The sequence below is a fragment of the Scardinius erythrophthalmus genome (assembly GCF_964197995.2).
Source record: "Scardinius erythrophthalmus genome assembly, chromosome: 1".
In the NCBI taxonomy this organism is placed as follows: Eukaryota; Metazoa; Chordata; class Actinopteri; order Cypriniformes; family Leuciscidae; genus Scardinius; species Scardinius erythrophthalmus.
This window is the reverse complement of record NC_138221.1, coordinates 34,268,529-34,281,384: the sequence shown is the minus strand read 5'-3', so window position 1 is coordinate 34,281,384 and position 12,856 is coordinate 34,268,529. Positions and strand designations below refer to the sequence as shown.

The 12,856-nt window shown below is 37.0% G+C and overlaps 1 protein-coding gene across 1 annotated transcript; it reads left to right on the top strand.

The window, feature by feature from the left end:
- The first annotated feature begins 316 nt into the window (after window positions 1-316).
- On the top strand, window positions 317-11,152 carry rdh8a (retinol dehydrogenase 8a). Its single transcript, XM_081370752.1, has 6 exons — window positions 317-595; window positions 4,636-4,797; window positions 6,009-6,188; window positions 6,393-6,486; window positions 10,066-10,249; window positions 10,393-11,152. The coding sequence occupies exons 1-6, from the start codon at window positions 484-486 to the stop codon at window positions 10,618-10,620; spliced, it is 960 nt and encodes a 319-aa protein (XP_081226878.1). The 5' UTR covers window positions 317-483; the 3' UTR covers window positions 10,621-11,152.
- Window positions 11,153-12,856: the final 1,704 nt, after the last annotated feature.

The following is a 12,856-nucleotide window of genomic DNA, read 5'->3' as shown; positions in this document are numbered from 1 at the left end:
TACATAATTTACTGTTACTACTATAGTAAGTACATGTAGCCTAAAGTCACCTTAAAATAAAGTGTTATAGGCTATAATATAGGCCTATATAAGGATTTTTTAAAATATATTTTATATATATGTTTTGTTGTACAATCATCATTTTAAAACCATGCTCACAGACTAACTTTTAACATTAACTCAGTTAAACTTGTTTACTTGTAATTGATTGTTGATTGAGTGTATTTATTTTCCCTCGCCTCATACCCCCGTCCGTCCCCTCCCCAAACACACACCTCTCTCCCCTTTGCGCCCACAGCCCGCGATGCATCTCACTGCGTTAATCTGTTTGTTTTTCAAAGCAGTACAGTAAACGCTGATGCGCGTTAACGATTTTCTGTCTGCCATGTGACCGCATAACCCGCTCACATGAGCGCCGGGTTGCGTTATCCGCTTTAAGTTTGTTCAAGTCCTCTGATCCAGCTGAGACTGACAGGAGTTGCCATGGCGAGTGGCGGTGGCGAGCAGAAAGTGGTGCTGATCACCGGCTGCTCCTCTGGGATCGGACTGAGGATCGCCGTGCTGCTGGCCAGAGACGAACACAAGCGTTACCATGGTAAACGCGCTCATTTGCGTTCTAATTCAGCGTTCACGCGTCTATAGAACGTTTTGGGGTTTCGTTTAAACGTGTTTCAGAAGTTGTAGATAGGCTATTAGAAGTTTACACGCTTCTAGCCGATAGCCTCCTATGTCTTACTTTGTAAACGCAGCTGTTGGGTATTTTTATGACATAACGCGCTGTACATTTTCGCATTAGTTTGTCTCTTCATCCGAACCGCAAGATTATAGGCTACATTCGCTTTTCTCTAGTTGAGCCCAAAGGGTCTTTATTATCATGTGAAAGCGCAGTTTCCAGGGTACGGCTCCGCGAGGATACCGCTTGCCAGGCGGAGATCATAAAGAGACTGCCAGTTCTCTTTCAAGTGACTTCTCCAGTACAAAGCTCTCTTTATGGCTGTGAATTGTAGACCGCTGCCCTGGTTTAGTGCCGTGTCTAATGCGCCAATAGTTCACACACTGGAATGAGTGTTGGGAGAGGGACAAAGTTTGAGACCTGGACAAGTTGAGGGCTCTAAAGCGAGGGTCTTCTGAAGACTTCATCTGCACTCTGAGCAGGGCAAAACCATTGGACATTAGTTATCTCCTACTCGGCTACATCTAGAGACTCGTTAATGTCAATCAAATGGTTTGCACTGGGGGTCTTCAACCTTTTTCAGACCCTTGGTGGATTGAGAGATGAAGCCTGGCCTGTAATGACATGTGTATAGTAGCACATTAAAGGGATAGTTTCCATTAAAAAAAAAAAGGATGTCATTATTTACTCACCCTCAAGTTTCTCCAAACCTGTGTGAATTTCTTTCTTCTGCTGAACAAAAAAAGAAGGTATTTTGAAGAATGTTGCAACCAAACAGTTGATGGACCCCATTGACTTTCATAGTATTTTCTATGGAAGTCAATGGGGTCCATCAACTGTTTAGTTACCGACATTCTTCAAAATAATTATCTTCTTTTGTAAACTCATAGAGGTTTGGAACAACATGAGGGTGAGTAAATGACAATAGTATTTTATTTTTGGTTGAACTATCTTTTTAATGTATTTACATATTTATGATGCTTACTGTAAACATTGATGAGTCATTATATTACATTTTAATGCATTTTTGTGGGCAAGACAATGAAACTTCGCTTCTTTAGATTTAGTTAAAGTTATATATAAATTTATTTGTGATTTGAACACATTTTTAAATACACTGACCAGTCAAAACAAAAAATAAAAGTCACTGTTTGGATTTAAAGAGGCAAAATGCTTAAAGAGTCAATGATTGGATCATTATTGCAGTGTTTATTATGTTTCTATCATGTTATAGTTTCTCAACCCTAATTGATGGAGCGTTTAGCTTTTCATTTCTTAAACAACCATGTAGGAAGACACATCATGGCCATATTCCAGGATGACAATGATTCATCAGGATCAAATTGTGAAAGAATGGTTGTGAGGAGCATGAAGAATCATTTTCACACATGAATCGGCACCTCTGAGTCTAGACTTTAAATTCATTGGAAGTCTTTGGGATTTGCTGGAGGAGACTTTACAGAATGCTGGACTCTTGCATTGACAATACAAGATCTTGACCAAAAATTGATGCACCTCTTGATGGAAATAAATGTGATGTGTTTTCCATGGTTGTTAAAGAAACGAAAAGCTACACACTTCATCAATTAGGGTTAGAAGAACTGATACCAAACATATAGTAACATGCTAGAAACATAATAATCATTGCAATAGTGATCCAGTCTCTTAAACATTTGTCTTTTTAAATCCAAACTGCGACTTTTTTTGTCCGGGTAGTGTATTTTAAGATTGGTGGACCTCCTGCAGTATTGCTACTAACCCCTTGTTTTACAACACGAAAGGGTTGTCAAGCTTTTAAGAAAGTTGAAATGAAGAAACCATCTTTCATTCTTTTTCATCTTTTAAATGAATTACATTTTAACTTTCATTCTAAGAGCATTGCAACAGTGGATTTTTCCGAAAGAAAAATAAAATCCTTTTCCAATTGGTTCTGGTTATAATGAGGAGCAGTGATATATGCCAACTTCAAAGAAGCCAAAAAAAAAATCCAATTATAATTGAGGGTGGCTCATTCAAGAATGTTTAATCGGCCTCAAGTCTTAAAACAACAGCTTTAACAATGAGGCTGTTGTTCTCGTAAACACATTTATGTTGTGGCCTAGTTTGGCCCCACATGCCTTGTGTGTCATAAGAATTAAGTTCTCCTCTCATCAAGTACAGCTTATTCTTTATATACAAGTGAAATCTAGTTTGAGAAGACAGGAATGCAGATTTCCCAGCAGCTGTGTCTCTCCATCATCACCCTACAGATGCATTATGGTCTCTGCATGTTTACTGGCACTTTTCAACAGCAGCTGGGCTTTGACTGATCAGGGATGATGTCTGTTGACAGACTGAATGGATGACGCTTAAAAAAAGCTACGGAGGCTCCTTGACCTTATCTGTAAATCGGACAGGATTTGATCAGCAAATCAAACCTCAATGTACTGAAGATGTGCTAGTGCCACAGAGAAAGAGACAGCAAAATTAATATATATCATTGTCAAAGACGAAAAGTAAGCCTATGATGTAAACGATGAAGTTGAAAATTGTCTGTATTCATTTAGCAGAGACTTTTATTTGACTTACAAATGAGGAATACAGCAAAGCGGTTGTTCAGAGAAGTACGGGCTGGAAAAGAAAAGAGAAAAAGAGACTGAAAATATTGAAAACTATTTTTTTTTAAAGAAAAGAAAAAATATATATATACTACAATTTAGAAAAATACATAAATATATACTACCATTTAGAAGTTTCGATCAGATTTTTAAAACGTTTTTGAAAGAAATCTCTTATTTGATCAAAAATACAGTAAAAACAGTAATGTGAAATATTGTTACAATTTAAAATTACTGTTTTCTGTGTTAATTTAAAATATCGTTTATTTCTGTGATCAGATCTGAATGTTTTAGCATCATCACTCCAGTCATCAGATTCACAAGATCCTTCAGAAATCATTCTAATATGAAATCATTCTGTTCATAAGAACAGCACTTATTTGAAATATAATTTTTTTAAACAATGTCTTTACAAAAGCCTTTACTGTCATTTTTGATCAATTAAATACAGCACTGTAAAAAGTGAATAGTTGGATCAACTTAAAAAAATTACTTCAATTGGTAACACCTAAAGAAATTAAGTTTTCTCAACTTAAATTATCACGTTTTATCGTGAAAAATCTGATAATTTAAGTTGAGAAAACTTAATTTCTTTAGGTGTTACCAACTGAAGTAAAAGTTGATCCAACTGTTCACTTTTTACAGTGAGCCTTGCTGAATAAAAGTATTAATAAAAAACAAAAACAAAAAAAAAACATTATACTGACCCCAAACTTTTGAATAATAGTGCATTTCTTTATAATAGTTTTTGATAAATAAATATAGAGAGTTGGTGCATTAAAAGGATTCAGTGTGCACTGAACAAAAAATTGTTCAGGTTTAGCGTTAGGAAGATTCCACCCATGAAGAACAGTGAATCATTTCGACCAAAAATATGGAAAGATGGTAAAAAAAAAAAATATTATAATAATAATTGCTTTGCTTTTCATGTAGAACTTGCCAGCACAGCTGATCACTGACATTAGAGTGGACTGGATAATGTTTTCATAAAGATAAAACTGATTATTTCAGATGAAAAATGTTCAGCAAGCTTATTATTAAATCTGGGATGGGCGCTTGATTTAGGTCAGCGTCCCTCATGCGTTCAAAGTGCAAAGTGCATTAAAATGTTAATCTCTTCAGCTTATCTTTCAGCCACAGTTTAATTAAGCAACACACACCACTGATTACACTGAGTGTTTTGTTTGGGTCAGCATATATATCATGAAAGGGACCAAATTCATTCAAACTGCAATCTCCTGTGCTGATTTGAGAACAAAGCTCCTAAAACCTCTCAGTGAGACCCCTTGTAGATGTTAGGCTTGAACTTTTGAGTGATTACTGCTTTGTCAATGACATGCTTGTTCTCTGTCACTTGTCTTGAAGTTATTGCCACTATGAGAAACCTGAAAAAGAAGGACCAGCTGGTGGAAGCAGCGGGTGACGCGTACGGCAAGACCCTGACACTGCTGGCACTGGATGTGTGTAGTGATGACTCGGTCAGGCAGTGTATTGACAGTGTAAAGGACCGCCACATCGACATTCTCAGTGAGTGCAGGATGCCTTTGACCTCATTGGCTTTGTTCACACTGCAGGGGAAATCAGATTTATTTTTATTTTTTTAGATGGACTGTTCAAACTGCAAGTTATATGCAGCAGGATCAGATTTGAGGTTGTGAAAAGAGTGAAAAGTCTACTGGAAATATGTCCTTGGCTTGCTAACATCAAACTGTTTGCTAAGGGAATCATTTTACACGCTTTGTGGTCTTTTACATCCTAAACGTGTCCATAAAGACAAGCATTTCCTTGTGCAAAAGAAGTACACTTTAACATACTTTTAAAATGAGTGGTTATTTTGAGTAATATTTTCGGGCACGTGTTAATCGCAAATAAATGAAAGTGTATTATAGTTTAAATATATATTATAAGCATTTAGCTGAACTTAAGAGTGTTTTTTTTTTTTTACTTTAGTACATCTTGTAATTTATACTTCTATATGGTTAAAGTGTATTGCCGAATGTACAAGCAAGCAGTAAACTAAAATATACTTCAAATGTCATTTCTATTGAACCTTAAATGTCATGTATTTAAATATATTTGTAATTACACATTTGTAATGATCAATTATATTACAATATATCACCTTTAAAAGTAATACTGAATAACACATTACAGTTAAAATTATAATCAAGTACTTTACATGTGCTTTAGTATGTTATTCAGCACATCAAAATAAGTGTACTTCTTTAAAGCACGACTAAAAAATATTAAAACATAATGATCTAAAATGTTCTTTAAAGTAATACTTGACATTTTTTACAAAGTGCACTTTTAAAAGTGTGCTTGGTGTTTAGAAACATATCATGAATGTGTGGCCTTTTATTTCATTATTTCATCATTATATTATATGCAACTATATATATAACTTCTTTTTTTACCTATTGCTATTCTTGACAACACACCTGTTGTATAAACGGATCACATGACTACTAAAAAAAACCCATACACATGCACCAAATCCTATTTGACTGTACAGACTTAGTAGTCCAGACTTAGTTTAATAGGATTTGGTTTAGGCTTGGATTGGCGTTACACAATCTGAACAGATTAAGTACTACAATGACCAGAGACATGAGTTTGCTAGAAACTATAATAAGCACGTGTTGAATAAGTGCTGCTCACAATAGATCAATACCTGCCTAGTGCCTCAGGGACCAGTCAAGTCCATAACCACACATGTTTCCTGTCTGATTTCCCAGTTAATAATGCAGGAGTGGGTTTGCTGGGACCTGTGGAGAGCATCAGTATGGATGAGATGAAGAAAGTGTTTGAGACCAACTTCTTCGGAACGGTGCGCATGATAAAAGAGGTCATGCCAGACATGAAGAAGAGGCGAGACGGCCACATTATCGTCATGAGCAGCGTAATGGGCCTGCAGGGTAAGACGGACACACTGAAACCTTCTGTGTCACACAGCTGAATGCTTGACAGTCAGATCAACAATAGAGCCATTCAGAGTTATGCACTCAGCTGTAGATTGCATTATGACGGAAAGAAATACCACACATGGTTTGAGCCACATTAGGAGGGTAGCAGACCAATGACATTATCACTGAATGTATCTCTATTGGACTCATCTGCAGGTGTGGTTTTCAATGATGTCTACACGGCCTCTAAGTTCGCCATAGAGGGCTTCTGTGAGAGTATGGCTGTGCAGCTGCTGAAGTTTAATGTCAAGTAAGTGATTTGAAGTCTTATGGTTGAGGGCCTATTGACATTAAAGGGTAAGTTCAGTATTTTACACTTAAAGCCCTGTTTACAGATCATTTCTTATGAAATAGAACGGTTAAGATTAAAATTTGGACACATGCTGCTGTCCCGAGAATTTTAGGTTTCTTTCGCTTTCCCCAAAACCTCTAGAATGGGTGTATAGGTGCACTGGAACAATCCTTCATAAAACGCATTAAACTTTCGTTTACAAAGACGTGAAACTCACCGAGTGGTCAGGGGTGTTCACTGATATGCTCACACAAAAATCGCTGCAAAAGATGCTTTCCAACAGGTGTTTTACCATTCGTTGTAAAACTGTGGATCTATTTTTCCAAACATCTCACACCCATCTTTGGAGTTGGACAAAAACTACGATAAAACCTGTTGGAAAGCATCTTTTGCAGCGATTTTTGTGTGAGCATATCAGTGAACACCCCTGACCACTCGGTGAGTTTCAGGTCTTTGTAATCGAAAGTTTAATGCGTTTTATGAAGGATTGTTCCAGTGCACCTATACACCCATTCTAGAGGTTTTGGGGAAAGCGAAATAAACCTAAAATTCTCGGGACAGCAGCATGTGTCCAAATTTTAATCTTAACCGTTCTATTATCATCAGAAATGATCTGTAAACAGAGCTTTAAGTGTAAAATACCGAACTTGTCCTTTAAGTCTGAATTTTCTGCATTAAAAACGTGAAGAAAACAAAATATTTTAGATATGCAAAGGCAATGCACTCATATTACTATGAATGGGAGAAAGTGCAACGCGCAATATGGCGGAATAAGTCCCGCCTTCTAAATAACAGAGCCAATTGCCAATTGGAAAAAGTCAGAAGCTCCAGTTGCAAAAGTCAGTGTTCTGAGATGGGCGCTTATAGGCCAAAATTACACTCCACCGACAGAAGCAGGTCAAAGCTGACAGTCACCAGATTACAGCTCGTCACTTTTCAGATTTTCTAAATCCGATTCGGCTTGTTCGACAGACGCCAACAGCACACTGATCCGACAAAACCCGATGAAGTGTCCGTTGCCGTCTGTCAGTGTTATGTGAATTGGGCTTATGTGAATTGGGTTGTGATCTGACCAACTTGGCCTCAGCCACTCAGATTTGAGTGTTTAGAAACAAAATGTATGACACAGTTGACATTGCATTGGTTATTTCAAATATGAAATTTAATCTTAAATTTGGTGGACAGCTTAAGAGAATTTGGTGTTTCCCCATTCAAAGAGATGGGAGCTGCACTTGCGTGACTAAATTAGCTTCCCGAGAGATGTTTCAAAGATGGCTGCCAAGTGAAATGACTTGCCTTAAAGGGATAGTTCAGCCAAAATGAAAATTTGCTGGTAATTTACTCACCCTCAGGCCATCCAAGATGTTGGTGTATTTTTTTTTTCAGTAGAAATGTAAAGAGGATTTTTAGCTGAAACCGAAATGAATTACCAAGGACCACGTTTTCAGCTAAAAAGAAAAAAGTCACCTACATTTTGGCCTGAGGGTGATTAAATTACCAGCAAATTTTCATTTTGGCTGAACTATCCCTTTAAGGCAAGTCATTTCACTCCGCGGCCATCTTTGAAACGCCTCTCGGGAAGCTATTTCAGTCATGCAAGTTAAGCTCCCTGTAAAGCAGTGGTATTCAAATGGCGAACCACAGTTCGGTTGCGGACCCCGGCTTGGTTCCATGCCAAGAGACATAATTGCGCCATTTTACCGTTTCTACAATTTAAAGGGTCCCACTTTATATTAAGTGGCTTTAAGTACTATGTACTTACATCGACAAATAAGTACAATGTACTTATTGTGTTCATGTTGTATTGTAAAACACTTTTGCTGCTATTGAGGTGTGATACGGCTAAGGCTAGGGACAGGTGTGGTAGTATGGGTCGGTTTAAGGGTGGGTTAAGGTGTAAGGGAAGATTCAACAGTGTAATTACAAATGTAATTACATTAACTAATTACAGCTGTAAGTACATGCATGTATTTTTTAAACGAGTATAATGTAAAAACATGTATGTACACAATAAGTCCATTGTCTCAAATTATTAATTTCAATGTAAGTACATAGTGCTTAAAGCCACTTAATATAAAACGGGACCAATTTTTCACGCTTCATCTTCTAATATTTTTATCTGGAGCCAAGCAAGCTTCATTCAAGTCCTTTCCGCTCCATGCGCGTTACATCTCTCTCCCGCTAAAGACGTAAAGCGCAACTTTAAGAGCTGCAGATGACATGGTTATTTTAACAACAGTAGCAGAAACACCATGAGCAGAAAAATATCTTATTTTGCTAAAACGCTGCAGAAAACGAGAATGCAGAAAATAATTTTTTTCTTATCTGTCATACAGATGCCTCAGACCGTTTGACTAAACCAGGTTTGTGACAAGATAACGCGTGGTGCCTTTAGACGTTTTGTTTGTTTGTTTTCCCCATACATTTATCATTATTAAAAAGCATATTAAAAGCATTTTAATAATAAACACTGTTATAATTTGGAAAATTATTTAGAGATGGCAAAGGAAGACAAAAAACTTTGAAATTACTAGTTAACTTTGTGTGCTAATGATGGGAGTTTTGATTATAGATTATGCACATTGTTTTTAGTAGTTTATTAGTTGAAGCAAAATGTCAAAATGGCCCACACTGTTCTTAAGAGATAAACTAACATGTAAACTTGCCATACACATAGGTGTCTAAATGTAAAAAAAAAAAAAAAAAAAAATGAAATAATTAAAAGATTAATAGCCTGATAAAACACCTGATCTAACCTTTTTATATTCATATCAAGTTGGGAGAAATATGTACTTTTTTTGGTAAGTATTGGTAAAAATGATATTAGTAAAAGAGATTACTGCTTTGGCTCTTGGGGTCCTGGATTCTCAGTGTTCAGGATTTTGAGTGTTTAGGATTTTTTTCTTTTACAAATCACTACAGCTTTCAAAAAAGTATTGTGCAGACCTCCGCTGCAAAGGAAATATAGAGACAGGACCTCTTGGAGCTTTAAAGGGACTTTGGTTTAAAACCAAAACAATGAAAATATCAGTGAAATATCAAATTCAGATCCAAGATGAAATCGGATTTGTTTCCCTAGCAAAAATAATAATAATAATAATAATAATTGAGAATGAAATCATAACATTTTGAGGGTAACTCTTTAGCATTAAAGTTAGAATAATGCCGTTCTCAACCAAGAACACACAAAAAGTGTTGAATCACAAAAAGTGTTGGAGTTAATTAATTTAATATATCTATGCTTACAGTTTCTGTTATTAAAAAAAGTTTTAAATCAAGCAGCTTTGTCATAATAAGCAGCTTTTTCATAATTACAGCAGAAGTACTGGAAATATCTCAGCCTATATGTAGAGGCATGGGAATATTGTCTTGGTCAGCGGGGTACTTTATGCACAAAACTTTATTCTAGAAAATTTATTAAAAAAAATTAACATGGCACTAAAACAACTGTTGTACTCATCAGACTTGGAGTAAACTTGGAGTTTACTTGGAGTGCTTCAGTTGTAATGTACTGTAACATTCCCTCTGTACTCCCAGACTGTCTATGATCGAACCAGGCCCAGTGCATACAGAGTTTGAAACCAAGATGATGCAAGAAGTGGCCAAGATGGAATATCCTGGAGCAGACGCAGACACTGTCAGATACTTCAAGGATGTGTACATTCCATCATCCATCGATATCTTTGAGGCATTGGGACAAAGGCCTGATGACATCGCTAAAGTATGTGCCACCGTTTGACTGCACACATATTAACCCTATGAATTCATTGCATTGAAAACGATTAGCTCCAATTTGCTCACGCTGCCCATTAAAGCTTTGCATTCTTTTAATTCTCCATGCATTTTTGTCATTTTCTGTTCCAGTGCACCAAGAAAGTGATTGAATCCAGCCGACCTCGATTCCGGAATCTGACCAACAACCTCTACACGCCCATTGTGGCCATGAAATACGCGGATGAGACCGGAGGACTTTCAGTGCACACCTTTTACAACCTGCTCTTTAACTTTGGCTCGCTTATGCACATTACCATGAGCATCCTCAAATGCCTGACATGCAACTGTCTGCGCAGACGCACCATTTCTCCTGACTGAAGAGGGCAGCAGTGAGACGCACACACTCACACTTCCCTCAGTTTACAGCAGAATAGGACACGACTCAATGCAACAAGCAGGAGAATACAATACCTCAAAGGAGTATTCCACATTAAAACACATTATAAAAAAAGGCAGATTTGGATTTTCAAAACATGCACATGTATTGTTGTATTAATGCTAGCAACAGATGTTTTAAAGGAGTAAGTAGGTTATGCTATTCCATGATTGTGAATTACGAAGCATTTTAGTCTGTAAAAATGAACAGACCATGTTCACAATCAAGTGAAAAATAATCACATAGCTGCCTTTATTTGTACTAATGACGTACATGGAAATGTCTTTGATGTCTTATCTGTTTAAAATCTATTTCTCTCCTTTTATAAGCTAAGTCTATGTTTATTATTTGAATTAACTTGAACATTTAGGTGGTCTTAAAGCTTTATTTAAAGATGTGCTGATTTTGAACCTAAATAACGATGTAATGTGATCGTTTCGCTCAAGGCTGGAAGCGTATTAAAGTGTAGTTTTCAATTGTCGTCTTTTCTTTTCTCGTGCCAGATTCATTTACCTTAAGTCTGCCCCTTTAATTAAGAAAAACCTAAACACTTAATACACCACTCAACAGAGTGGAACTGCCTTAACCACATTGCTGTTGTGGCCTCAGGATACTTAACATTAGCCAAGGACAGACTTGCCAGGCATTTCATTTTACCAGCAGAGGGCGACAGAGTACATTAGCAGAGTAAAGAAATAGCACACAGAGGAATAGTCTGAGATCTGTGCTGTCATTACTATGGGTGCTTTTCAATTGGGAAGCTGTATCCTAGTTAGATCTGTGTCGTTTCTAGTCCAATCCATCTAAGGCTCCTATGCTAGACTTCCTCTCAGCACCGAAAGCTAGAATGAGACAGTCTAGTAAGTGCGCATGTCTTTGTAATTAGGTTTTCTGCCCCCGCAAGTACAAAAATACTATTAAATTTACTTTATTATAAAAACTTTATATTAAATATATTTATATTAACTGAATATAAAGTGATTGAATTGGAATGTGTGTAAAGAATTGTGGGTGATTGATTCGTTTACATTTGATGCATCCTACGAAAGACGACAAATGGAGGACGAGAAACGAAGGCCGCATTCCAAGGATCCTTCAAAATGGGACGGCGTCGATGACGTGGCAGTCTAGATATGCAGCCTTACTAGGATGCAGCCTTCCGATTGAGAAACTACTATGAAGTTGGCAAAAAACATTATGTCTGAATTCACAGTATTCATAAAACAGTAGAGGAAAAAGTACTTGGATGACCATCAACTTCCGGCGGGATTCAGAAGTGCGCATCCAATAGAGTGGTGCAGGTATGACATCACTTTGTAGGCCAAAAACACGGAAGTGAGTTAGCATTTTAGCACTTCTGGTTTCATCGTCCCGAAGTCAATGTTTTTTTTTTAATAGGATTTTGGTTAAATAAGGTCTGTGGTGAACACAAGTTCAAGACATTTTACGTTTTATTCTACTACATAAAATACATCAGTATTACCCCACTCATGAATTTTGAAGCTGTTACGTGTCTTGAAAAAGTGGCTTAATGGGACTACAGAGGCTGTCAGGGAGATTAAACTTCATCACGCCGAACAGGTAAACTCAGTCCGCTTTTACAGCATCTTTATGCATATAATTGTGCTCTTTTAAATTTGATGGTGACGCTGAATTTGTGGGACCGTGGTGTAGTTTGATTATAGCCTACCTTTAGCTTTTTCATTTAGGCTTCAAAATTCATAAAAGTTGTGTTATATCTGTTACATCTGTGATATTTATCTTAATGGACAAAATGTGTAAGTATCAGTCTTTCACAGAGCTTGCTTTCTGCATAATCCAAAAGGGGATTCCGAGGGAACCAATGTGATGCGAACTGTCCACTGGCCCATAACGTGACGTCATACCTGCACCACTCTAAAGACACTTTACTATCCCATTTGTGAATGGCAGTGAAGAGAAGCAACTGTTGGTAGGTCACATGACAATGACAACATGACAAATGTAGTATGTGCAGAATACATTCATACTATATATAACCTACTTTTTTAATATATCCAAGTAAGTACTTATTCAAAAGAAGCACCTACTCGGAGATCATGCGATTTCGGATGCAACTAGTGTGTATTGAGGATCAAATATTAGGCTGTTAAAATCCCTGACACTGTGTGTATAACCCTGAGCACATGTTACCTGTAC

What these genes read in the sequence shown, in the direction of transcription:
- rdh8a (XM_081370752.1), top strand. Translation starts at nt 484, where the DNA reads ATGGCGAGTGGCGGTGGCGAGCAGAAAGTGGTGCTGATCACCGGCTGC. An exon ending in CTGCTGAAGTTTAATGTCAA is followed by an intron (nt 6,487 to 10,065) that starts GTAAGTGATTTG and finishes CTGTACTCCCAG; the next exon opens with ACTGTCTATGATCGAACCAG. An exon ending in GGCCTGATGACATCGCTAAA is followed by an intron (nt 10,250 to 10,392) that starts GTATGTGCCACC and finishes TTTCTGTTCCAG; the next exon opens with TGCACCAAGAAAGTGATTGA.